At 43.7% G+C, this 26,339-nt stretch overlaps 1 protein-coding gene across 1 annotated transcript; it reads left to right on the top strand.

Annotated features, from left to right (window-relative positions):
* The first annotated feature begins 558 nt into the window (after window positions 1-558).
* On the top strand, window positions 559-25,847 carry LOC122926493 (ganglioside GM2 activator-like). The gene is made up of 4 exons (XM_044277878.1): window positions 559-805; window positions 4,868-5,020; window positions 21,788-21,970; window positions 24,971-25,847. Exons 1-4 carry the CDS (start codon window positions 701-703, stop codon window positions 25,130-25,132), a joined length of 603 nt encoding a protein of 200 aa, XP_044133813.1. The 5' UTR covers window positions 559-700; the 3' UTR covers window positions 25,133-25,847.
* Window positions 25,848-26,339: the final 492 nt, after the last annotated feature.

The raw sequence follows: 26,339 nt of genomic DNA on the forward strand, positions 1-26,339 counted from the left end.
GACATCAAAACGCTGCAAGCTGCGTTTTGGTGTCCGCCTCAAAAGCGGAATGGAGACCAAACGCAGACAAACTGATGCATTCTGAATGGATCCTTATCCATTCAGAATGCATTGGGGCTGAACTGATCCGTTTTGGGGCCGCTTGTGAGAGTGGACACAGAAACGCCAGTGTGAAAGTAGCCTAATATAATATATTATAAGATACAAAATATCGGTATAAATTATTGGCTATCGGCCTGAAAGTTCACAGGTTATCGGTATCGGCTCTAAAAAATCTATATCGGTCGATCCCTAAACACAATCACTTATACATATCAATAGGAAAATAAAAAAGTTTTAAAAATATCAGTTATCTTTAAAGGTCAAAAATAGTAAGAGGAAACTTTCATTTTTTTGTGGGAATGCAATGTAGAAGTGTATTATGGCCAAATAAATTAGCAAAAGGAGTATTATGCATTTGCTAACAGCAGAGGGCAGCATCGCACCTACGACTGCAGCTTATTTGTCTTGCCCATGATGCAGCTGGTCACACAATACAGAACAAGGCCACCTATTGAGCTGTAGTGTCATGTGAATAGCTGCTTCAGGGCACTTCCTCTTTCTGGGGCTGCATGTCAGGACTGTATTTGCTGTGCAGAGCAAGAAGCATCTATAGGTTAACCACTGCAGACCCTTGGACTGGGTGCAGCATTCACCCACAATGGCACACACATATATGTGTTTTCTCTTGGCATGTGTTGCTGTAGTGCCACTGGTGACAGCCTCAGGAATATTAGTCAACCGACTACAATGGAGGATCACATCAGTAAGTTCTAGCACTCCTTACATGATCAAAATATTACGTTGTAAATTTTACTGTAAAATTATTTTAATAGAAGTTATTGTTTTTAAAGGGATTTTCAATTTTGTCAATTGTGTTAGTCGTCTTAGGCTACTTTCACACTTGCGCTTGATCGGATCCGTTCTGAACGGATCCGATCATATGCAGACGGAGGCTCCGTTCAGTACGGATCCGTCTGCATTAATAACTTAGAAAAATTTCTAAGTGCGCAAGATGCCTGAGCGGATCCGTTCAGACCTTCAATGTAAAGTCAATGGGGGACGGATCCGCTTGAAGATTGAGCCATATGGTGTCATCTTCAAGCGGATCCGTTCCCATTGACTTACATTGTAAGTCTGAACGGATCCGCTCGCCTCCGCACGGCCAGGCGGACAGCTGAACGCTGCAAGCAGCGTTCAGCTGTCCGCCTGGCCGTGCGGAGGCGAGCGGAGCGGAGGCTGAACGCCGCCAGACTGATGCAGTCTGAGCGGATCCGCTCCATTCAGACTGCATCAGGGTTGGACGGAGGCGTTCGGGTCCGCTCGTGAGCTCCTTCAAACGGAGCTCACGAGCGGACCGACGAACGCTAGTGTGAAAGTAGCCTTACTTGTAAGCAAGGACTGCTGTCCCAGTGGCCACAGTCTCCATGACTTAGGGACTGCAGCAGGATGAGTGCGGTATATACATTCTTTTTAATAAAGGGTCCATTCACAAGTCCGCAACTGTTTTGCGATCCGCAAAACACGGACACCGGCCATGTGAGTTCCACCTTTTGCTTACCGCACATGGCCGACACTATAATAGAAATGCCTTTTTTTGTCTGTGGCTGCGGACAAGAATAGGACATGTTCTATTTTTTTGCGGGGCCGCCAAACAGAAGTGCGGATGCGGACAGCACACAGTGTGCTGTCCGCATCTTTTGCAAACCCAATGAAAATGAATGGGTCTACACCTTTTCTGCAAAATTACGGAAAGGATGCGGACCCATTATGCGGAAGTGTGAATGGACACTAAAAAAAAAAAATTTAACCACAGAACTTGCTGACTTATTGGTCTCCAACTTTTGTGCAACCACTGGAAAGCCACCGTTTGCAGGTCTCTTGCAGACGAGGCCCCTTGCAGACGAGCGTGTCCGGATAGGGTCCGGATGCGTTCCGGCAAACCCGTGCGAGTAGGTATCCAATTGCAGTCAGTTTTGACTGCAATTTCATTCTGTTGTTCAGTTTTTATCGTGCGGGTGCAATGCGTTTTGCACGCGCGTGATAAAAAACTGAATGTGGTACCCAGACCCGAACTTCTTCATTGAAGTTCAGGTTTGGGTTCAAGGTTGTGTAGATTGTATTATTTCCCCTTATAACATGGTATATAGTACAATAGGGCTGGAGGAGCTAAAAAAATAAAAATAAATTGAACTCACCTTAATCCACTTGTTCGCGCAGCCGGCATCTCTTCAGTCTTCTTCTTTGAGGAATAGGACCTTTGATGACATCACTGTTCTCATCACACGGTCCGTCACATGATCTTTTACCATGGTGATGGATCATGTGACGGACCATGTGATGACCGCAGTGACGTTTCCACAAGTCCTTTTCCCGTGCACAGCAAAGATGAAGACAGAAGAGAAGCCGGGCCGCACGAACAAGTGGATTAAGGTGAGTTAAATAATTTTTCCTTTTTTTTAACCCCTCCAGCCCTATTGTACTATGCATTCTCTATTATGAATGCTATTATTTTCCCTTTATAGCCATGTTATAAGGGAAAATAATAATGATCGTCCTGATCGTCTCCTAGCAACTGTGCGTGAAAATCGCACCGCATCCGCACTTGCTTGCGGATGCATGCGATTTTCACACAGCCCCATTCACTTCTATGGGGCCTGCGTTGCGTGGAAAACATAATACACAATATAGAACATGCTGCAATTTTCACGCAACGCACAAGTAATGCGTGAAAATCACCGCTCATGTGGACAGCCCCATAGAAATGAATAGGTCCAGATTCAGTGCGGGTGCCATGCGTTCACCTCACGCATTGCACCTGCGTGGAAAACTCACCCATGTGAAAGGGGCCTAAAAGGAACATGGTGTAGGACAGGAGGAGCTGAGCAGATATATAGCTTTGTGGGAAAAGATTCAGTATAAATTGTAGTTTGATCATCTCAGTCCATGCCAATTGTGAGTTGGCGGTCAATCATTGAGTATGACTGCCCCGTGGACTCCTAAACCCAGAGATATTGAGATTAAAAACAGAGATACAGTGTTCTTATTTCTTTTTGAAAGAGAGATCATTTCCATACCTTTTTCCCAGAGAAGACTTCTTAGGCCTCTTTCAAACGGGGCGAGATTTCCGCATGGGTGCAATGCGTGAGGTGAACGCATTGCACCCGCACTGAATCCGGACCCATTCATTTCTATGGGGCTGTGCACATGAGCGGTGATTTTCACGCATTACTTGTGCGTTGCGTGAAAATTGCAGCATGTTCTATATTGTGTATTATGTTTTCCACGCAACGCAGGCCCCATAGAAGTGAATGGGGCTGCGTGAAAATAGCAATCAAGTGCGGATGCAGTGTGATTTTCACGCATGGTTGCTAGGAGACGATCGGGATGGGGACCCGATCATTATTATTTTCCCTTATGACATAGTTATAAGGGAAAATAATAGCATTCTTAATACAGAATGCTTAGTAAAATAGTGATGGAGCAGTAAAAAAATTAAATAAAATTAAGCTCACCTTAATCCACGCTGCCCGGCTTCTCTTCTTTCTTTTTCTTTGAGGAAAAGGACCTGTGGTGATGTCACTGCGCTCATCACATTATCCATCATGTGATGGACCATGTGATGAGCGAAATGACGTCACCAAAGGTCCTTTTCCTCAAAGAAGAAGAAACAAGAGAAGCCGGGCAGCGGGTTTAATTTTTTTAATTTTTTTTACCCCTCCATCACTATTGTACTATGCATTCTGTATTCAGAATGCTATTATTTTCCCTTATAACCATGTTATAAGGGAAAATAATAAAATCTACACAACACCTAACCCAAACCGGAACTTCTGTAAAGAAGTTAGGGTTCGGGCCTGGGTACCAAACATGGCGATTTTTCTCACAAGTGTGCAAAACGCATTAAAACGCTTTGCACTCGCAGGGAAAAATCGTGCATTTTCCCGCAACGCACCCACATCTGTTCCGGCACGTCACCCGCAACACCCGTGTGAACCCAGCCTTACACCTAATAGACGCTCCCCATAATAAGAAAATAGGATCTCCAGATCCCCAACAGAGGCCTGTCACTCAGCCAAACCTGTTCTCTGCTCTGCACTGATGAAGGGCAATCACCCTGAAATATCTGTCTCCAGATGGGCCTGTATAACAGCTTGGATATTGACTTATAGCCTAGCTGCCTTCTAAAAAATAGCACTAGAGGCGCAGTTATTTTGCTAATTTGCATAGAATTTATACGGAACCTTTTTCCACAAAACTATACATCAAACTGCTGCTCTCCTTCTATTGTATACCAAGCTGCTAGCAGATTGGAATACATGTACAACGTGACAGGTTCCCTTTAATGTAAACAATATTTATACTGTATGTTAAAAAATCAAGAAAAAAAATTGCAGATATGTGTTTCCATGGTTACAGACTACAAACAAGCCACATGTAGTCTGATCTTGAAGTCATGCTTTCTTCCATCTCTTCACTTCTTGCTCACGTACATTTAGTGGGTGTGCAATTAGTAGGGAATGGATGCAAGAGAGTTTGACTGCAAGATCAGACTACACAAGGTTTGTTTGTAGTCTGTTACCATAGTGATGCATATGTATGACTACGGGCTGTAGACACAAACGCTAGATTTTTAGCAGACTATTTGCAATTTGCTTTATTGTTTACTTTCCAAAAAATTGTTGCAAAGGTAGACATATTCTATTCCAAGTATGCAGATTTTCATTGCTTCAGATCAAAGGATACAGGGTGCAACGTTCTTAGAGGGTATACAATAAGTATGATATTTACTATTAAATTATTTCACAGTAATGTGATATCTTTACAGATTAATGGTTTCTCATGGGCCAATTGTGACGCTGAGACTCTACCTGGTAAAATAAAAACTCTTACTATTCTACCTGACCCTTTAATTATCCCTGGAGAAATTACGGTGTCTACCATCCTGAATACAACTGTACCACTGACCGCTCCAGTCAAGGTGAGTTCTTATTTCTTTATATACATGATATGTCCATTATGGTGTGATATAGTTCAGTCCACTGCTACATGCTGGCCACGGCTTTACTGTTGTTACAGATCAGCAAGTGTGGACCTACTGTGCCAACTAATTGGTTTGGCGTACCTGCTGACCGTAAGGACATTATTCTGGTGCTCCCCGGGTATTCACCCTTTAACCCCTGTATAAGGATCTGGCCTTTCCTCCTGGGATAGCCCCAGTAGATACCAGCTGACGCACCAGGGGCAGGGACTCTGGTGCAGGCATCAGGAGCTCGGGATATAGAAAATGCACCAAAACTACAGGAGCAGTCTGAACAGTCACTAACACTGGGTTCACACCTGAGCGTTCTGAAAGGAGCGCTCTGTATGCGCGATTGTACCGGCGTTTACAATTGCGCATACAGAGACAAGCGAACGCCCATTGTCGCGCGCTCCCAAAAGTCTATGTACGGGAACGCGCGACAAAACACCCCAAAGAAGTTCAAGAACTTTTTTGAGCGTAGGGCGTTTTTCAGCGCGTTCAAACGCGCTGTAAAACGCTCAAGTGTGAACCAGGGCCATAGGGAAGCATTGGTTTTCATGTGTTGAGCGTTTTACAGTGCGTTTGAACGCGCTGTAAAACGCTCAGGTGTGAACCCAGCGTTAGGATTAAATGCTGGTTACTAGATCCGGACTGCATACTGGTAGTGTAGATGAATAAAGTACAGAACAAACTGGCAGGCTGGGTGGTAGTGAGGACACAGGAGACAAGGACATGAACAGGGTAGACGGGCAGGGTTAACTTAACCACAAACAGAACTAAAACTGGAAGTGTAGGAGCACACAGGTAGGGCCGGTGCAGGGCTATAGCACAAACAGGAACAAACGCAGGATAAATGCAAGCAAAATGCAGAACAATCGCAGGTGACTTCAACACCTTTGCTGTTCACCAGGAGCCTCAGACACCCTTTGTATGGAGAGGGAGCCTAAAATACCTAGAGACTCCTAGCCATTAGCTCGGAAAGGATTTGGAAGTGCGCACACTGGCCCTTTAAGAGGCCGGAGGTAAGTGTGTGTGTGTGCCATAAGGGGACAGAGGCTGGAGTACTAGGCAGAAGCAGATTAATGAGAAGTGCAGCATCTGTGCCCACAGGAGAGAGCAGGGCAGCGCCAGCCAAGGGTAGCTCTCCTAACATCGGTGGCTGTATAATTGCTTGTTACTACAAACCTAATGGCTCCCTATGCGGGAAAAAGTCACTCGACAAATGACGGTATTTTTATGTATTCCGTGCTGAAATAGTTTCAATTATTGATGTTTTCCATTTGCAGCTATGTGTACATAATGTGGACTTGTTACCAGTGCATTCTTTTCAGGGGGACAGAGGATTGTCCTGGGCTCCATATTGTAGTCCTCGTCCTGCATTCAGTGGTGGACCGATATGCATAGAAGCTTTCACCTCTCAGTCCTGGTGTAGTAGTGATCTCAGAGAGAAGAATGTGAAGCAGAACAGACACCAGAGAAGGAAGCTGGAGGGGCATTAGTGCTATCTATTGGTCGAGTTGGTGGGGCTCTGTTTACGGGTAACGGGACTATTTTCTATACAGTTGAGGAAGTGGTTAGCAAGAGCTGATAGCGGTGACTGAGAGATAAAGGCGCTTCTCGGTCACATATGACGAGAGTTGCCCGCCCACAGATGCTGAAGAGACCCTAGCTGAGTTCCCAGAGACAGATGTGAGTAAAGAAGCTAAAAAAAGGTGAAAACCACATAGCAGAGCAGCATTTTTTTTGCATTGATCCTGTATAGTTAAAGTAACAGACACATTGCACTCCCTCCACAAAATTACTCTCTGACCTGTTAGAAAGGTACATGATGTAAACTGTAGTGAAGGTAATCTTAAGACTATTTTCACACTCTCACGTTTTGTGCAGATCCGCCATGGACGGATCTGTTCAGATAATACAACCATCTGCATTCGTTCAGAACGGATCCGTTTGTATTATCTTTAACATTGCCAAGACGGATCCGCCTTGAACACCATTGAAAGTCAATGGTGGACGGACCCGTTTTCTATTGTGCCAGATTGTGTCAGTGAAAACGGATCCGTCCCCATTGACTTACATTGTGTGCCAGGACGGATCCGTTTAGCTCAGTTTCATCAGATGGACACCAAAACGCTGTATGCAGCGCTTTGGTGTCCGCCTCCAAAGCAGAATGGAGACTGAACTGATGCAAACTGATGCATTCTGAGTGGATCCTTTTCCATTCAGAATGCATTAGAATGGAAACTTATCCGGATCTCACAAACGTAAAGCCAAAACGCAAGTTTGAAAGTAGACTTGCCAGTGACTGTATTTGTGAGTTATAACCTCCCTTCTGATACTCAGCTGTGTCATGTGACCAACACTATGCCTCTACACAGGACAGGAAGTGAGTTACTTCTCCATTCATTCCTTTGAGACTGATATTGAAGCTCCCACGGGAATACATAAAAAACTAATGTGTCTACACATTAGATGCTGTGTTATTTGAAATATAAGAGTGCTGGTCACATGACACAGCTGAGGATCAGAAGAGAGGGGATAACTCACAAATACAGTCACTGGTAAGAAGATTACCTTCACTGCAGTTTACATCATGTTCCTTTCTAACAAGTCAGAGCATAAACATTTTTGTTGTAGTGCTTCTTTAAGATAATTGTGTGCATTACTCCAGATAATTTGTTTTTATTTTTGGTATAACCTCTTTTAGAAATGTTGGTGGTATTAGTAAATATACCTATGTGTTCTTCTGCACAATTTCTCTTTCCATGATGTGTCTTTCATCACCTTCCCTCTTGGCTTGAGATATCCTGAAATACGTAAAGCAAGAGAATCAGGTTTGAAAAATAAAAACTGTTGAGTAAGGCCCCTTTCACACGGGTGAGTTTTCTATGCCGATGCGATGCCTGAGTTGAATGCATTGCACCCGCACTGAATCCCGACCCATTCATTTCTATGGGGCTGTTCACATGAGCGGTGATTTTCACGCATCACTTGTGCGTTGCGTGAAAATTGCAGCATGCTCTATTTTGTGCGTTTTTCACGTAACGCAGGCCCCGTAGAAATGAATGGGGTTGCGTGAAAATCGCAAGCAAGTGCGGATGCGGTGCGATTTTCACACACGGTTGCTAGGAGACGATCGGGATGGAGACCCGATCACTATTATTTTCCCTTATAACATGGTTATCAGACAATGGATTTTTTTTGCTTCAAAACTGTTAAAATGAAATAAAAAAAAGTAGACATATTAGGTATTGCCACATCCGTAACAACCTGCTCTATAAAAATATCATATGACATAATCCCTCAGGTGAACACCGTAAAAAAATAGAAATAAAAACAGTGCCAAAAAAGCCCAAAAATGAGATCCTAACTAAAACAATTGGTCAAAAAATAAAAAAGCTATGGCTCTCAGACTATGGAAACACTAAAACATCAATTTTTTGTTTCAAAAATGCTATTATTGTGTAAAACTTAAATAAATTTGAAAAAGTATACATATTAGGTATTGCCACGTCCATAAAGATCTGCTCTATAAAATGTCACATGACCTAACCCCTCAGGTGAACGCTGTAAAAATAAATGAATAAAAACTGTGCTAAAACCACCAATTTTTGGGTCACCTTGCCCCGTAACGTGTAAAAATGAATGATCAAAAAATTATATGTACCCAAAAATTGTACCAATAAAAACTTCAATTCTTCCTGCAAAAAACACGCCCTGCACAAGACGATCGGCAGAAAAATAAAAAAAATATGGAGTTCATAAAATGGAGACACAAAAACATATAATTTTTTTTCAAAAATGCTTTATTATGTAAAACTCAAACAAACAAAGAGAGTATACATATTTGATATCATTGCGTCCGTACAACCTGCTCTATAAAATAGCACATGATCGACCCTGCCAGATGAATGTTGTAAAAAATAAAAAATAAAAACAGTGCCAAAACCTTGCCTCACAAAAAACGTAATATAGAGCAATTCAAAATCATATGTACCCCAAAATAGTACCAAAAAACTGGCACCTTATCCCCTAGTTTCCAAAATGGGGTCACTTTTTGGGAGTTTCTACTGTAAGGGTGCATCAGGAGGGCTTCAAATGGGATATGGCATCTAAAAACCAATTTAGCAAAATCTGCCTTCCAAAAACCATATGGCGCTCCTTTTCTTTTGTGCCCTGCCGTGTGCCCTTACATCAGTTTACGACCACATGTGGGGTGTTTCTGTAAACCGCAGAATCAGGGTAATAAATATTGATTTTTGTTTGGCTGTTAAGCCTTGATGTGTTAAAGAAGAAAATTGATTAAAATGGAAAATCTGCCAAAAAAGTGAAATTTTGAAATGTCATCTCCATTTTCCTTTAATTCTTGTGGAACACCTAAAGGGATTAACAAAGTTTGTAAAATCAGTTTTGAGTAACTTGAGGGGTGCAGTTTCTACTATGGGGTCATTTATGGGGGATTTCCACTATGTAAGCCCCACAAAGTGACTTCAGACCTGAACTGGTCCTTAAAAAGTGGGTTTTGGAAATTTTCCAAAAAATTTTAAGAATTGCTTCTAAAATTCTAAGCCTTCTAACGTCCTAAAAAATATAAAATGACATTTACAAAATTATGCCAACATAAAGTAGACATATGGGGAATGTTAAGTAAAAAATATTTTATGAGGTACCACTTTCTGTTTTAAAAGCAGAGAAATTGAAATTTAGAATTTTTTTCATAAATAAAGGTGAAATATATTGACCCAAATTTATGACTATCATGAAGTACAATGTGTCTGAGAAAACAATCTCAGAATGACTTGGATAAATAAAAGTGGTCCAAAGCTATTACCACATAAAATGACACATGTCAGATTTGCAAAATTAGGTTAGGAAGGGGGTATATAGCCCGGTCTGGAAGTGGTTAAGAGACTAACCAGTTTATTACAGACACATCAGTTGGCTGAGATGACTTGTAGGCTACAAAGAACCCTCTTTCCCCAGGGACTTGCCTTCTCAAAATCGTTCAGGGACCCCTATAATCAGTCACCTTGACCATCTTGCTGCTGTCTGAGCAGGTAGCATTTGCATGTAGTTGTACAGTGAGCCCTTAGAATAAACTGGTGGGCCCTAGGCATCCCAGTCCAACACTTGATGTGGACCCACTAATTTTGTAGTCCCGCAAAAAAATAACTGAATGTCTGATACTTGTCCTTTTTATGGACAAGCATAGGACATTTCTATAGAAGAAAAATCCAAGGTCGGCATGTCCACGGCCGGTATCCGTGTTTTGCGGACCGGAAAACAGTTTGTGCGCATGAGGCCTTACATACAACGTCATACAAGTGGGTCATTTTGTGCAACTCATTTCAGTATATCGTGAGCCAAGAGGAAAGGTAAGGGTGGACATAGACATCTGTACAAATCCTGTGGTAGGTAATCAGCCCTCCAACATTCTGCATGCTGGATGAAAGTGGCGTTGTTGTAGATAAGAGCACACTGGTGTAACAGTACTACTAACAACAAGCAGCGCATGCTATAATACCTTGTGTATACAAAATATTCTTACTCAACACACAACACAGCCCTGGATATATCGGACACTGCCCTTCAGGTCTTCATGTAGGCTTGTCACTGTCCCGTATATTACAATAGGTGCCTGAAGGATTGCATTATCAAAATCATTTTAATTTGAAATGTAAAAAATGTGTGCAGCAAGCTGATAAACATTTCAATTTTGAATGTATTTCATTATTTCGGACAAATACTGGTGTCAGATGTTTCACATCTGATTTTTTCCAAATGTAGCAGAGCAGAGGCAAGAGGAAGCTGTAATACCTGTTCTTGGTGTTACATAGCACTATGGGTAAAGGTGGCCAAACACCTTCAGTAGCTGTCATCCGAGCACTATTCATCCTCAAGCCCCCGTACACATGCAGGCTTGCCTTGGGCCATGAATGCATGTGTTCTCAATAGGGAGAGGGGACTAAGCTGCTGTCAGACGTCTCTGCGGGCAGGTTAAATCCCTTGAAAACAGAATGATCGGGCTGGTTCTTCTGAAATCAGTCAACTTTACTCTTATGTGTATGGGCACCTTAAAGGGGTTGTCCAGATTTTTATATTGATGGCCTATGCTCAGGATAGGCCATAAGTATCAGATCAGTGGGGTCCAACACCCCGCACTCCTGATGGAGTTCCATGCACTGTGTAGTGAACAGGTGCTGGAACTGCAGTGCTGCTCTTATTGAAGTGAATGGGAACAGCGCTGCCACTTCCGCCATCGGAAACAGTAGGTTGTCAGAGTGGTGGTCTCGGACTCCCACCATTCTGCTATTGATAGCCTGTCCTGACTGAAGATAAGCCATCAATGTCAAAATCCAGGACAGCCCTTTGAAGCCTATGTTGTCATGTAACTATGATGTACAATCACAACGTAAATATGACTTGAATATGTTATGGGGGGGTCTGACATCTAGGAGCCCCGTTTGTGGTATAAATAAGGGATCCTGGGACCTGTTATAGTGGGTAAGATGACTGTTATTCATAGCGTGTCTATTTGACATACAGTAAAAGTATAAAAAAACCTTTAAATAACAGATTCAGCTCTGCTACATCTGCATTCGTATCTATGCTGATAATTTTTAGGACACTACAGGCTGTTCTAAAAAACCAGTACACTGCACCACATGACTCACGATGTGATCACTTAAAACTCTGGGACCCCCAGGCATTGCAGAGGGAGGTGGTTACATCTGCACCCCCTGTTGTTAGTATACTAGTCACTGTGACTGTAACCCTGTGTAACCTGCAATCCTCAACACATTCATCATGGCATTCCATGATAGCGGAGAATAATAGTGAGGACATATGCCCCATAAACAAGTGTCATTACTGTGATCTTTGGACCGAGCTGTAATCCTATGGCCAGTTCCACGGGCATAATATAAGAGAAAACAAGGACAGCGCTCATAACCTGATATTCCACTGCTCTGTACATACAGTGTAATTGTTCCCAATATATTTTTGGATTATTGCAACGTGCCAGTCCACAGGGGTAGAACACGTGAGGTTCACGGTGGGCCGGAATGTACATATAGTTCATCGGTTACTCACAGTTTAGCAGACGCCTCCCTGGGCCAGTAGTGCAGTGAAGGGGAGAACAGCACTGGATTCTCCGGGCCACACTCGGTTACAGGGGACTCCGGCCAGGTGGTGATTGTGGTGCCCTTGATGATGAATGGTTGCTGAGTGCTTGTGCAGCTGGGCCACTGGTTTAGGTTTTGTCGTGACGCCAACACCTTGGTGGTGCAAAATGTTGAGAGTGGTAGTGGTGTGGAGTTAGATTAATGAGGCAGGCTTAAATCCAACGGTAAACTTTACTATAACCAGGTTCTTGAGAACAGTTTACATCCAGCAATAAGACAGTCTTTGATACACATGCAAGTAGGATGTGATAAATCCTAGTAACAGGCTGTACTGATGATACTGTGTCAGGCTAGCGTAGTTAGTTAGGTACTCACTGATATTCAGTTCCTTAATCTGGTTCTGTTTCTCCAGCTTTTTAATGGTGAGGCTGCCTGAAGCTAGTAAGTCCTTCACCTTGACTCCAAAGGTCCTTGAAGCCTAAATAAATGGCTGTTGTCTCTTGAATTGCCTTGCATTTAACACAGCTACAGCTGCACTCTCACTCCTTCACTTCCCACTTCTTCACTCAACTGACTTAACTCCCTAACTAGGCCTGAACTACACTATTTATACTGTGGTGCTACCCCCATCTAGTGGTGTATGTATGTAGTGCACCTGACAGCCTGGTAGATAGGAATATCACAGGATACCCTAATACAGCATGATAACAAAAAGCTTTTGCAGTTCCCACATAGGCTAGTGGGACGCTGTATACCCCCTTTGTTTAATATGTGTCGGCCTTGACACATTCTGGACGACGTCCCCTGAAAGACACAAAAGAGGCAGGCATGCAGACAAGCATACAGGTATAAATAACAAGTATAATGAAAATTCACATTATGAAAACACACTTTAGTATATCTTGGTGACAAGGGGCCGTCGTTCTCCTCCAAGACTGGTGAACTGGGGCGCTGACCCGGCACAGCAAACAATGAAAACCAGGATAGTCCGTAATAAAATCAACAATAATCCTTACAGGAGTCTCACAGGGCATGAGTCCGTTCCCTGAACAAAATGTCAATAGTCTGATCCCCCAATGGATCGCTAACATAGAGGTATTTCTATATAATAAATGACCACCTAATTGTATTATCATTTGGGGGTAGGGCTTATATCTTTATTTTATATAGATTCTAGTGTATTATACTGTGCCCTGTATTTCCCAGTAGAAAATGATGCTTGGGAAACACAGTCCTGGGTTCACATCCTATTTTTGCCATCCATTTAATGCATACCAAAAATGTATGTGTTAACAGATGCCTCAGACTGATGCCGTACAGTGGTGTCCATTCACCATACAGTTCCATGGTAGAAAAAAAAAATTACGTTAATGTATGCATTTTTTTTAACGTGGAGTGCTGCACATTTGTATACATCAAACCGATAGGAAAAAGTGATGTGAACCCACCGGGCGGCAGGGGACGTACAAAAATTTGCTGTGGGGCCCAGTCTGTTCTAGCTACATCACTGCACAGCTCCTTCTCTCCTCCAGGCTTGGCCCAACAGTGACGTCATGATGTGGGTCTCACTGCTGCCCTGCACAGACAGGAGGAGAGAAGGAGCGCAGGGAGATGAGCTGCGGTTAGTGAATGACAGGACCGCCGGCTCCCCTGCGCAATGATAGGTATGTGAGGGGGCCACTGGGGGGTAACTACACTGTGAGGGCCCCTTACACAATAGAATGACCCCCAGTGCCCCCCATTTAGTATAATGATCCCCATTCAATAAAATGACCCCCAGTGACCACCATACAGTATAATAACGCCCAGTGCCCCCTCCATACAGTTTAACCCCCAGTGTGGGGGCCACTGGGGGTCATTATTCTGAATGAGGGGCGACTGGGGGACATTATTCCGAATGGGGGGCGACTGGGGGATATTATTCTGAATAGAGGGCCACTGTGGGGTCATTATACTGTGTGTGGGGCCACTGGGGGTCATTATACTGTGTGGGGGGGTCATTATACTGTGTGGGGGGGTCATTATACTGTGTGAAGGGCCACTAGTGGTCATTATACTGTATAGGGGCCAGTGGGGGTCATTATTCCGTGTGGGAACCACAGAGGGACATGTAAATGTAAAATAATGCCTCAAGGGGGCCCACTGGGATTTATCGCCCAAGGGCCCACATGAGCCTGGAGCCGACCCTGAACATCATGGCATGATGCCAACCACTTACAGCATTTCAGCTGCTTCATTTAAATAACAGACTTCTTTCACTCTTTTTTTTTTTTTTTTTCTGACAGACAGATTTTCATTTCGTTCATATGAGATGCAGTCACAATGGTCCCTTAAAGAGGACCTGTCACCACTCCTGACATGCCTGTTTTAACCCCTTCCCGAGTAGCGCCGTAATAGTACGGGGCAGCGGGACGTGACTTGCTGCCCAGCGCCGTACTATTACGGCAGGCTGATCAGGCAGGTGCAGGAGCTGCGCCCGTCCCTTCAGCTGAAGGGGTCCGGCAGTCACTCATAGTCAGACCCCTGCTGTATGCGCCGGCATCGGTGAAACACAGATGCCGGCGCATTAACCCTTGCGATGTGTGGAGGGAGAGAGCTTCCATTCGGTCCTTGCGCTGCATTGACGGGGACCCGATGGCAGGGAATGCAGCCCGATGCCTTACTTAGGCATCGTGGCTGCCTTCTGGGAGAGCCTGTGAGATCCAGCCCCCTGGATCTCACAGGCAGGAAGGCTGTAAGTGTATTACACTGTGTAATACACCTACAGCCAATGGATGACAATAAAGAAGTATTGTCATGCATTGTAAAGGGGATCAGACCCCCAAAAGTTGAAGTCCCAGAGTGGGACAAAAAAAGACAATCGCCCAAAAAAAAATATAAAATATGGTCAGTCCTGGAGAATTTTTCTAAGGCTCAGAAACCGTTGCTTCCCATACATAGATTGGCACAGGGAGTTTGGAAGGAAGCAAAATTAACAACCCAATTTACTGAAATACCATTATGGCATAATCACTCCCTGCTGGGGATACCGGCGGTCAAGGGAGCGGAGACATGGAAGACGGCTGGGGTGCACAGCCTGGGGGGATGTATACGACCAGGAAGTTTTTTGACATTCATGTTCCTATTTACACCTCAGATCGATCCTACAAGCTATTTATCCAGACCCCAACACTAAATTCTCCCAGTATCCGCTAATAGGAGTTGCTAAAACCCAGGGACCCAGAGGCCTTATTTCTGCAATCTATTCACATCTGCTGCGTGAAAGTCTCTTGCCGCTCCCCTGAAGGTAATAGATAAATGGAAAAGACAAATCCCCACACTCACAGATGAATCAATATCTGATTTATTAGAGTCACATTTACAAGTAGCACCAGCAATAAGTAACAAGCTAATTCAACTATACATTATTCACCAAACATATCTCACACCAATCAGATTGCATAGAATGGGAAGGTTGCCCAATACGGCCTGCCCAAGGTGTGGAGAATTGGAGGCAGACTTCTGGCACATGATGTGGGTATGTGATCCAATTGTTGCATTTTGGAATGGGGTGACAGACATTCTTTCAACCCTGCTACCAGTTCGGGTTACACGCACCCCTGACCTGTGTCTCTTGGGAATAATGGAGGAGGATCAGTGGGACCATTATATGTCTATCTTTTTGCGAGAGTCGCTATTCCTAGCACGCAAATGTATAGCCTTGAGATGGTACAGCCCAAATGTCCCAAATTTAGGCATGTGGAAAACACAAATAAACCAGATCTTTCCATATGTTTCTGTAATTTACAGGCATCGTAATAGACCTCAAAGGTTTGACAGGGTTTGGGGCAAATATACAGTTCCGAGAATGCACCAGGCCCTGTCAACTATACAGGATTTCTCTGTTCATTCCACTTAGTTAATAAATGTAATGTAATAAATGCTTCGACTTTCATATACAGTATGACGTTTACTGATATGGCAAGGTGTGTGCAACTGTATGATATGTACTGGACTGATACGCGTTCTGTTATATTGAACATTATTGTAAGTATGACTGTTATATTATTCTATTTCTGAATTATTAAAGAGTTAAAAAAAAAGAAAAAGTGACATGGCAGCTTAAAATTATCCCAGTGAAATCTGCCTTTCGAAAACCATATGGCGTTCCTTTCCTTCTCTGCCCTACCGTGTGCCTGTACAGCAGTTTATGAACACATATGGGGTGTTTCTATAAACTACAGAATCAGGGCAATAAATGTTGAGTTTTGCTTGGCTATTAACCCTTGCTTTGTTAGCGGAAAAAAATTGATTAAAATGAAAAATCTGCCAAAAAAGTAAAATCTGTTTTGATTACCTAGAGGGGTGTAGTTTCTAAAATAGGGTCATTTTTGTGTGATTTCTATTATGTAAGCCTCACAAAGTGACTTCAGACCTGAACTGGTCCTTAAAAAGTGGGTTTTTCGAAATTTTCGGAAAAATTTCAAGATTTGCTTCTAAATTTCTAAGCCTTCTAACTTTCCCCCAAATAAAATGGCATTCACAAAATAATCTAAACATGAAGTAGATATATGGGGAATGTAAAGTAATAACTATTTTTGGAGGTATTACTATTGTGGGTTTTCGCTCTGGTAGACAAGATTAGCGGACGCAGTATAGAGACAACAACAAGTTCTTAGGATCAAACAGTTCAGTGTTTTATTCACACTTTAGGCAAGTGACAAAACAAGCAGTCATATTCAAACAAAAAGTCACCTTGCGGTGTTGGTGGTTATTCACACCATGCGGCAATTCTGCCTCAAAGCGTCCTTGCTGATAGCAGCACCAACCTGTTTTCACGCCAAACAGGTAGCAAGCCTTTATACAGACACACGGCTCCTGAGCTCCACTGTCAGAGGGAGGTAAATCCATGCACCTGGCAGTGCTGGCTGGTTTTTATGCCTGGCAAAACCCGGCCTGGAACATGGGGAGTAGTCACCCACCCAACAATTTGACTACTCCCAGTAAGAGCCGTCCCGGATCAGCTATGACAGCCTTGCTAACTCTCAAGGTGTCAATTAGCACTAGCTGCTGCTGACTCATAAAATACTGGCTCTTACTTCACCGAGGCCAGGAACCTCGGTGACACATACCTTCCATCCACGATGGTCCCCTGCGCCTTCCTACATACCTCCCCCCTTTGTTCAACCCTGAGGGGGTGAACACTTGTCAGACAGTGTACCCAGGACAGGGCATCCGTGTTTCCCTGCAAGCGGCCTGCCCTGTGTTCCACTGAGAACTTGAAGTTCTGTAATGGCAAGAACCATCTGGTGACCTGAGCATTCCTCTCTTTGGCCTGGCTGATCCACTTGAAAGGGGAGTGGTTGGTGACCAACAGATAATAGCAGAGAGACTTGAGTGCCCACTTGATGGCCAGGCACTCTCTCTCCACTATACTGTACCTGGTCTCCGCTGGGGTGAGTTTGCGGCTCAGGAAAACAACGGGATGTTCCTCCCCGTTAATTTTCTGAGAGGGTACAGCTCCGAGGCCTACTTCAGAGGCATCGGTCTGTACCAGAAACTCCTTCTTGAAGTTGGGCTTCACCAAAACCGGTGACCAGCACAGGACCGACTTTAACGCAGAAAAAGCCTCTTCCGTCTGGTCATTCCAGTGGACCATTAAAGAGCCCTGTCAACGGAGCTGCTAAAGTGGCAAAATGGGGAACGAACCTCATATAATAGCCCACCATTACCAGGAATGACTTGACTTGCCTCGTGGTGACAGGTCGGGGCCAATTCCGAATCGCCTCTCTTTTATTCTCTCTGGGTTTGATAACTCAGCGGACCGTACACAGCCCCAACTGGTTACTACCCCTCTGCACCCTTACTGAAGGCTAATAGCAATTCATTCATAACTTCTAGCAGGGATGATAGAGGAATGGCACATCATAGAGCCATAAGAATAGAGACTCCAGAATTGTTATTACATGGGAAATGCATGAAGCTATTAAAACAGACATGTCAGGAGCGGTGAAAGGTCCTCTTTAATCCTGGGGGACCTGTGAAGGCACAATGACAGTGTAAATCATGCTGTATCTTATTAGTCTGTGTTCACACATTGCAGTCATAGATAGAGCATTTTTGGGGGATTTACCATCAGTGATCAGGTGATAACTGTGGGCCTTTCAGAGAAAATTTATCACACTGCATCTATTCAAATAAAATAAGGCATTTAAAGGAGTTGTCCCGCAATATATATTGGTGACCTATTGTCAGGATAGGTCATCAATATCAGATCAGCAAGGGTCCGACACCCTGCACTCGCCGATCAGCTATTTGAAGAGGAGGCGGCGCTCATTGCATTATGTCACCCCTGTGGAACGGCGGCGTGGTGTAATTACAACTACTCGCTACTCATGAAGGACAACCCCTTTAAGCCCTTCCCCAGGAGCGGGCAAGCGCTCTGCATAAGCCCCACTTATTTTCTGCCCAGGACAGCCTGAATTTGCTGGGATTGGCTCTGAATATTATGGCCAATCCCTGTAAATTCCGGATTGTTGGCAACTATGAGTATCTAATGTTTAGTCATAATGAAGGAGATTTATCGAAACTGGTGTATAGTATAATTGGCTTAGTTGCCCATAGCAATCAATAAGATTCCACCTTTCATTTTTCAAAGCAGCTCTGAAAAATGAAATGTGTAATCTGATTGGTCGCTATGGGCAACTAAGCCAGTTTTCCTTTACACCAGTTTTGATGAATTTCCCCCATTGAGTCCACCGCTCTCTGCTCTCATAGATGGTAATTCAAACTGGAGGCACCTCTCTATGACCTCCATATACTGTATCTGTATAGGGCACTTGGAAAGCATACTGGGGTAATACCTGGGCTATGAATCGTCATCTTAGGGCTCATGCTCACGGCAGTAGTTTTTGCCTAATAAAACACTTTATCCAGCTCACCTTCCTGGTCAAATGTATTCACCCGACTCCTGAAACCTTTGGGGTGGGTCCCCTTTGCAATCAGCAGAAAACTTGAAAAAGAAATGGTTCCGGATTCAATAGAGATCCTCTTTAAAACTTCTTCTTTTATTTAACATTCATTTACAGCAGACAGCCACTTGGTACACAAGACATGTTGGCGCGTTTCGGTACTAGACCCTTAGGGTACTTTCACACTTGCGTTTTTCTTTTCCGGCATAGAGTTCCGTCACAGGGGCTCTATACCGGAAAAGAACTGATCAGTTTTATCCCCATGCATTCTGAATGGAGAGAAATCCGTTCAGTTTTCATCAGGATGTCTTCAGTTCAGTCATTTTGACTGATCAGGCAAAAGAGAAAACCGCAGCATGCTACGGTTTTCTCTCCGGCGAAAAAAAATGAAGACTTGCCTGAACGCCGGATCCGGCATTTTTTCCCATAGGGATGTATTAGCGCCGGATCCGGCATTCAGAATACCGGAATGCCGGATCCGTCGTTCCGGCATGCGCATGCGCAGATCGGTAAAAATGAGAAAATATATACAAGACGGATCCGTCGGTCCGCATGACAAGCGGAGAGACGGATCCGTCCTTGCAATGCATTTGTGAGACGCATCCGCATCCGGATCCGTCTCACAAATGCTTTCAGTCAGCGGCAGATCGGCAGATCCGGCGGCCAGTTCTGACGACGGAACTGCCCGCCGGATCACACTGCCGCAAGTTTGAAAGTAGCCTTAGTCGTAACAATACAGCACAGTGAAACACAAAAATTTTAATGGATATTGAGCCCACCCCTCCAAACTTCTGGGGAGGAGAGCACCTTTTCATTGGTTGTTTCACTGTGATGAACACCCATCATCTAGACTGCTAATCACAGAGTAGATGTCCTTCACATTGTGCTGAAGCTCTCAGACCAATTAACCCCATATGGGGTGTGCCTGGTTATATTTGGCTGGACAATGGAAAAAAGAAAAACCGCACAATGTGAATGATGTACTACTTATAAAAACATATGGTGACATTACTAAATTGTTCTCATATCTACATTTATTTTTATTTATATATAACTTCCTCCCAGGGGCAATAAACAGATCCTTTGTGTTGAGAATCCACTGGCATGAATAAGGTCATTTTAGTAATGTCACCATATGTTTTTATATGTAGTACATCATTCACATTGTGCGGTTTTTCTTTTTTCCATTGTCCAGCCAAATATAACCAGGCACACCCCATATGGGGTTAGTTGGTCTGAGAGCTTCAGCACAATGTGAAGGACATCTACTCTGTGATTAGCAGTCTAGTCGATGGGTGTTCACCGCAGTGAAACAACCAATGAAAAGGTGCTCTCCTCCCCAGAAGTTTGGAGGGGTGGGCTCAATATCCATTTAAATTTTTGTGTTTCACTGTGCTGTATTGTTACGACTAAGGGTCTAGTACCCGAAACGCGTCAACGTGTCTTGTGTACCAAGTGGCTGTCTGCTGTAAATGAATGTTAAATAAAAGAAGAAGTTTTAAAGAGGATCTCTATTGAATCCGGAACCATTTCTCGGCTGATGTTTGTGTTGTGGACCGCAAAAATGGCTATGGCTGCGTGCATGAGCCCTTAAAACTATATTCTGGGACCCATCAAACTAAGGCTCCAGTCACACGTCCGTGGTGTGTTGCGGATCCGCAACACACCCGCCCAGCACCCCTGTAGAAATGCCTATTCTTGTCCGCAGCTGCGGACAAGAATAGGACATGTTCTATCTTTTGCGGAGCTGCGGATTCGAAGATAGGGGCCGCGCTCCGCAAATGTGGATGCGGACAGCACACGGTGTGCTGTCCGCATCCATTCCGTCCCCATAGAAAATGAATGGGTCCGCACCCGTTCCGCAAAATTGTGGAACGGATGCAGACCCATTTGCAGACGTGTGAATGGATCCTAATTTATTTAGCCATAACTAGCCTGCAGAATAGACTTTCCAGTGTATTTATGGTCTTGAAGTTGAATGGATCGGACGCTCTGGAACCCAGTAACATGACGCTCCACTCTTCGAAAATCCTGCATCCACTGATGTCACGTCTTTCAGTCTGAATATCAGTTTCTGGTCTGGTCTATGGATGGGCATGTCACTCCACAGCCTGAGGACAGAGGAAGATGCTGTGGACGGGGTCAGAATTATTTGACTCCCTGGTCCTGTTCACACCACCTTCCCCGTCCTGGGCTGTGGAAGTGACGTGCAGTATTGCTGACCTATCCTCAGTTCATCAATATCCTATATGTGTCTGACTCTGGCACACCCGAAAGTCCACTGTATCAGGAGGCAGCAGCACTCGGACAAGCGCATAGTGGCCAGGCTTGTCACCTGAATAGGACTGAGCTGCAGAATGGCTATGTAACTGATCGAGGCGTATATCCACATGGCCATTCCGCAAAAGAAACAGGACATGTCTTATTATTGTTGGGATTACAGACAAGGATAGGACTATTCTATTAGGGGCCGGCCCAAAATGTGGAACGCTCGTGGCCAGTATCCGTGTTTTGCAGATCTGCAATTTGCAGACTGCAAAACAGCCAACAGCCGTGTGAATGAGCCCTAACAGTGACACCCACATGACCCCATAACGGTATGTCAGATGGGTACATAAATGCTTATTTTTTTATTCTTTTGCTTCCCATAGATACAAGTTACAGCAGAGAAAGAAGTGATGGGCGAGTGGTTGAAGATTCCCTGCTTGGAGAATTTTGGAAGCTGCACCTATGATGATTTTTGTGACCTTCTGGATCAGTTAATTCAGCCAGGGCAGCCATGTCCAGAACCTCTGCACACTTACGGACTACCGTGTCACTGTCCCTTTCACGATGTAAGTTCCGGTAGCTGCTATATGCCCCTTATACATTAAACTATATGTCAGCTATTTACATATATACATGTGAGGCTGAAATTACACTGGAACATCTATCTATCTATCTATCTATCTATCTATCTATCTATCTATCGGTAAGCAGGATATTAGGAGCTCTGTAACAGAAGGAGCTCTAATCCTTAGGCCTCCTGTACACAACCGTAACAGTTTCCTCACTCTTTTCACTAGAACTGCCTTTTCTTGCCCGCAAAATGGACACAAATTGACATGTTCCATAATCTGAGGAACAGCAACATGGATGCGGACAGCACACGGATGACATCTATGTGCTGTCCATATTTTATCTGAGAAATTCTCTTGAGTCTGTGTCCGATCCACAAAAGATGCGGATTGAACACGAACCCAAAATATGGTTGCCTGCGTGAGGCCTAATAAAGATACAGTATATGGTGCAATTTCTTGGACCACAAAAAAAAAACTAAAAAAAACCAGAAAGATTCTTATTGTTGCCCAGTGGCACCAATCATAGCATAGCTTTCATTTTATCAAGAACAGATTATGAAATGAAAGCTGTGTTGTGATTGGTTCCTATGGGCAACAAAGACTACTGTGTGGGGACCTTAATTCCACCACAGAGTAGCTATGTCCCCACACAGTAGTTATGCACCCTTACTGCCTCCACATAGTTAAAATGTCCGCTTAGTGCCCCCACAGTTATGCCCCATTAGTGCCCCACACTGTTAACCAGCTCAGCTCCCCTAGCTTAAATCCCCTTAATGACCAGCACCACTTTTTACACTTCTGCACTACACTACTTTCACGGTTTATTGCTCGGTCATACAACTTACCACCCAAATGAATGTTAACTCCTTTTCTTCTCACTAATAGAGCTTTCATTTGGTGGTATTTCATTGCTGCTGACATTTTTACTTTTTTTTATATTAATCAAAATTGACCCAAATCTTTGCAAAAAAACGTCAGTTTTCAATTAAAACTACATTTCCATATACATTTTTCTCTAAATGTATTGTTCTACATGTCTTTGATAAAAAAAAAAATGCAATAAGTGTATATTTATTGGTTTGGGTAAAAGTTATAGTGTTTACAAACTATGGTGCAAAAATGTGAATTTACGCACTTTGACTTTCTGAGCACCTGTCATGTTTCCTGAGGTTCTACAATGCCCAGACAGTAGAAACACCCCACAAATGACCCCATTTCGGAAAGTAGGCACCCTAAGGTATTCGCTGATTGGAATAGTGAGTTCATGGAAGTTTTTATTTTTTGTCAAAAGTTAGGGGAAAATGTTTTTTTCAAAGTCTTATATTCCACTAACTTGTGACAAAAAATAAAATTTTACATGAACTCACCATACCCCTCATGGAATACCTTGGGGTGTCTTCTTTCCAAAATGGGGTCACTTGTGGGGTATTTATACGGCCCTGGAATTTTAGGGGACCTAAAGCGTGAGAAGAAGTCTGGAATATAAATGTCTAAAAATTATTACGCATTTGGATTCCGTGAGGGGTATGGTGAGTTCATGTGGGATTTTATTTTTTGTCACAAGTTAGTGGAATATGAGACTTTGTAAGAAAATACAAAAAAATAAAAATAAATTTCCGCTAACTTTGACCCCAAAAAATAAAATCTTCTATGAACTCACCATGCCCCTCAAAAGTTATCTTTATAGCGCCGCAGCGATTTTACGATGCTTTTGCAGTGATCAGAAAAATATATATTTCTGTCACTGCGGTGGGGCGGACAAGTGTGCGCGCAAGATCAGGCTTGATCAGGCGAACACTGTGTTTTTTGTAGAGCCTATAGAACATGTCCTATTATTGTCCGCAATTGCGGACAAGAAAAGGCATTTTCTATATAGTTCTGGCAATGTGCGGATCCGCAAAACACATACGGACGTCTGAATGGAGCCTTACAGGGGGGTGATCAGGGGTTAATAAGTGACAGGGGGGGGGTGTAGTGTAGTGTGGTGCTTGGTGCTACTTATTACAGAGCTGCTGGTGTCCTCTGGTGGTCGATCCAAGCAAAAGGGACCACCAGAGGACCAGGTAGCAGGTATATCAGACGCTGTTAACAAAACAGCGTCTGATATACCTTTTAAGGGTTAAAAAAAAAAATCGCATCTACAGCCTGCCAGCGAATGATCGCCGCTGGCAGGCTGTAGATCAACTAGTTTACCTTCGGATCGGAAATCTTGCGTCTCGCGAAATGACGCGCCAGGGCATCAAGGAGGAATAACCCGGCCGCCCGCAGGACACAATCCTGCGTTAGGCGGTCGGGTAGTGGTTAAAATGTCCCCTAAGTGCTCCCAGTTATGGCCCATTAGTACCCCTTCACAGTAGAATGCCCCCACACAGTAGTTATGCCCTCTTACAGTAGTGCTGCTCCACATACAATATGAAGTCCCTTATTGTTAATAAAATAAAGTTATGCTCACCTAGCCCTGTTCCTCCGATGAACAGAGCACATCCTATTCTCTCCAGCAGCAGGTGCGATGAAGTGACATCATCACGCCTGCTGAGCTGAGCAGGAGTGCACAGTCTGATTCCCTGGCTGGGGAATGATTCTTGGCCTGTGTGCTCTCCTCCACAGCTCAGCAGGCATGATGATGTCACTGAATGGCGCCTGCTACGGGGGAAAGCACTGGCTCGTAAATGGTGGAGCAGGGAGCTGTCCTCAGGGTGCTAATACAGTTGACTTTGGGACATATCAGCTGTCCTGGGAACACAGGACAGCTGAAGATCTCTGGGACTCTCTCACTGGATCCCGGACAGTTGGAATGTATGGTTTTTGTGCAGTGTTTTTGAGCCAAGGCCAGAAATTAATAAGTATATGTATTCCCTTTGTCATTGATTTCCATTCCCTTCTAAACCACTTCTGGTTTTGGTTCAAAAACCAGAATCAAAAACTGCCACAAAAAGCTATGTGTGACACCACCCATAATGTAGCATCTAATTATGTCTTCTCCTTACTTTGAAGGGTTTCTACTATCTCCCTGTCACCAGCTTTGAAATTCCAAGTCTGTCTATTCCATCTTGGTTCACCAAAGGCAATTACCGCATAAAAATTGTCATCAGCCACGAAGACCAGGAGATTGGTTGCGCCAAACTCACTCTCTCTCTATCAGGTTCTTATCTCTAAAGAAAACAAGGGACCACAAAAGTGACAACGAATATGGCTTCCATGATAAGTTGACATAAGCACAATGTTATACTGTAAATGATAAATGGAATGCACTGAGGCCTTTAAAACTTTACTTTACTTTTACATATTATTACTTTTTTCTAACAGTACCAAGGTAAAAGTTTATTAACCTGGTGTTTTAACATTTTTAATGTGTACATGTATATAGTAGGGACACAATGCTTCTATGGGAAAAATCTGTAAAATAGAAGATTAATTTTAGAGCACTAAATAGAGTATTAGTGATATAGGGTTACACTGAAATGTGAATGCATTAGAAATCCAGTCACAATTAAAATATGACAAGTGTTTATAGCCGTTGAGATGCCCTCTTCTGTCATTATCTAGTTATATCTGCTTCCAAGAAAGGTTGGTTGGCTTCCACAGAGACTATCATTTATTACCTGGGGAATGCACAGAACACACACATGGTTACCTCCTTTTCATCTTTTGAGTCATGGATCCACTGATTCCCCCCTTCTACCACCAAAGATGGCCACGCTTCTGATACACACTGCGCATAGACAGTCCAAGGCACTTCCTGTTTGTCCAGCTCTGGTCTTGGCCATCCGATGTTGCTTATGTGAGTATCGCTTCTCAATCTGAGAATAGCAGGAAGTGTCTTGAACTGAGATGCCCAGTGTGCATCAGGTAGTCTTTGAAGCGGTGCGGCCATCTTGACAGAAAAGGGGTCCGGGAATTGTTGGATGCATGGCTCAAAAGATGAAAAGGAGGTCACCATGTAAGTGTTCTCTGTATTCCCCAAGTAATGTGAATTTTTTGTTTTGAACCATAAGGTCACTTTAATAGAGGAGGCGCCCTGTTCTGGACCCGCAGTTATTTCTCCTGCGCTGGAGGGAAATTGAACACCTCTTAGCAGGTTGTTTTACAGATCATAGCTAATTGTTGGGTGTCCCAGACATGGCATCCTGTGATCTGGGGACTCTACAAGCACAAAAGACTGTCAGAAGTGGACCACCTCTTTAGTAGTCCTCACTAGCTTGACATTTAAAGGGGTTATCCCATGATTAATATAAAAACTGAAAATCAGACATCATAGAGTACATGACAATCTCTTTCTAACAAAGATAGAACCAGCCCTGTACCTCACATGGATCCAAAGATCTCCACATTTATTGCTCTACTAGATTTGACAGCTCAATGG

Source organism: Bufo gargarizans, chromosome 2, assembly GCF_014858855.1.
Source record: "Bufo gargarizans isolate SCDJY-AF-19 chromosome 2, ASM1485885v1, whole genome shotgun sequence".
NCBI classification, from domain to species: domain Eukaryota; kingdom Metazoa; phylum Chordata; class Amphibia; order Anura; family Bufonidae; genus Bufo; species Bufo gargarizans.

What these genes read in the sequence shown, in the direction of transcription:
- LOC122926493 (XM_044277878.1), top strand. Translation starts at nt 701, where the DNA reads ATGGCACACACATATATGTGTTTTCTCTTGGCATGTGTTGCTGTAGTG. An exon ending in TACAATGGAGGATCACATCA is followed by an intron (nt 806 to 4,867) that starts GTAAGTTCTAGC and finishes ATATCTTTACAG; the next exon opens with ATTAATGGTTTCTCATGGGC. An exon ending in CACTGACCGCTCCAGTCAAG is followed by an intron (nt 5,021 to 21,787) that starts GTGAGTTCTTAT and finishes TGCTTCCCATAG; the next exon opens with ATACAAGTTACAGCAGAGAA.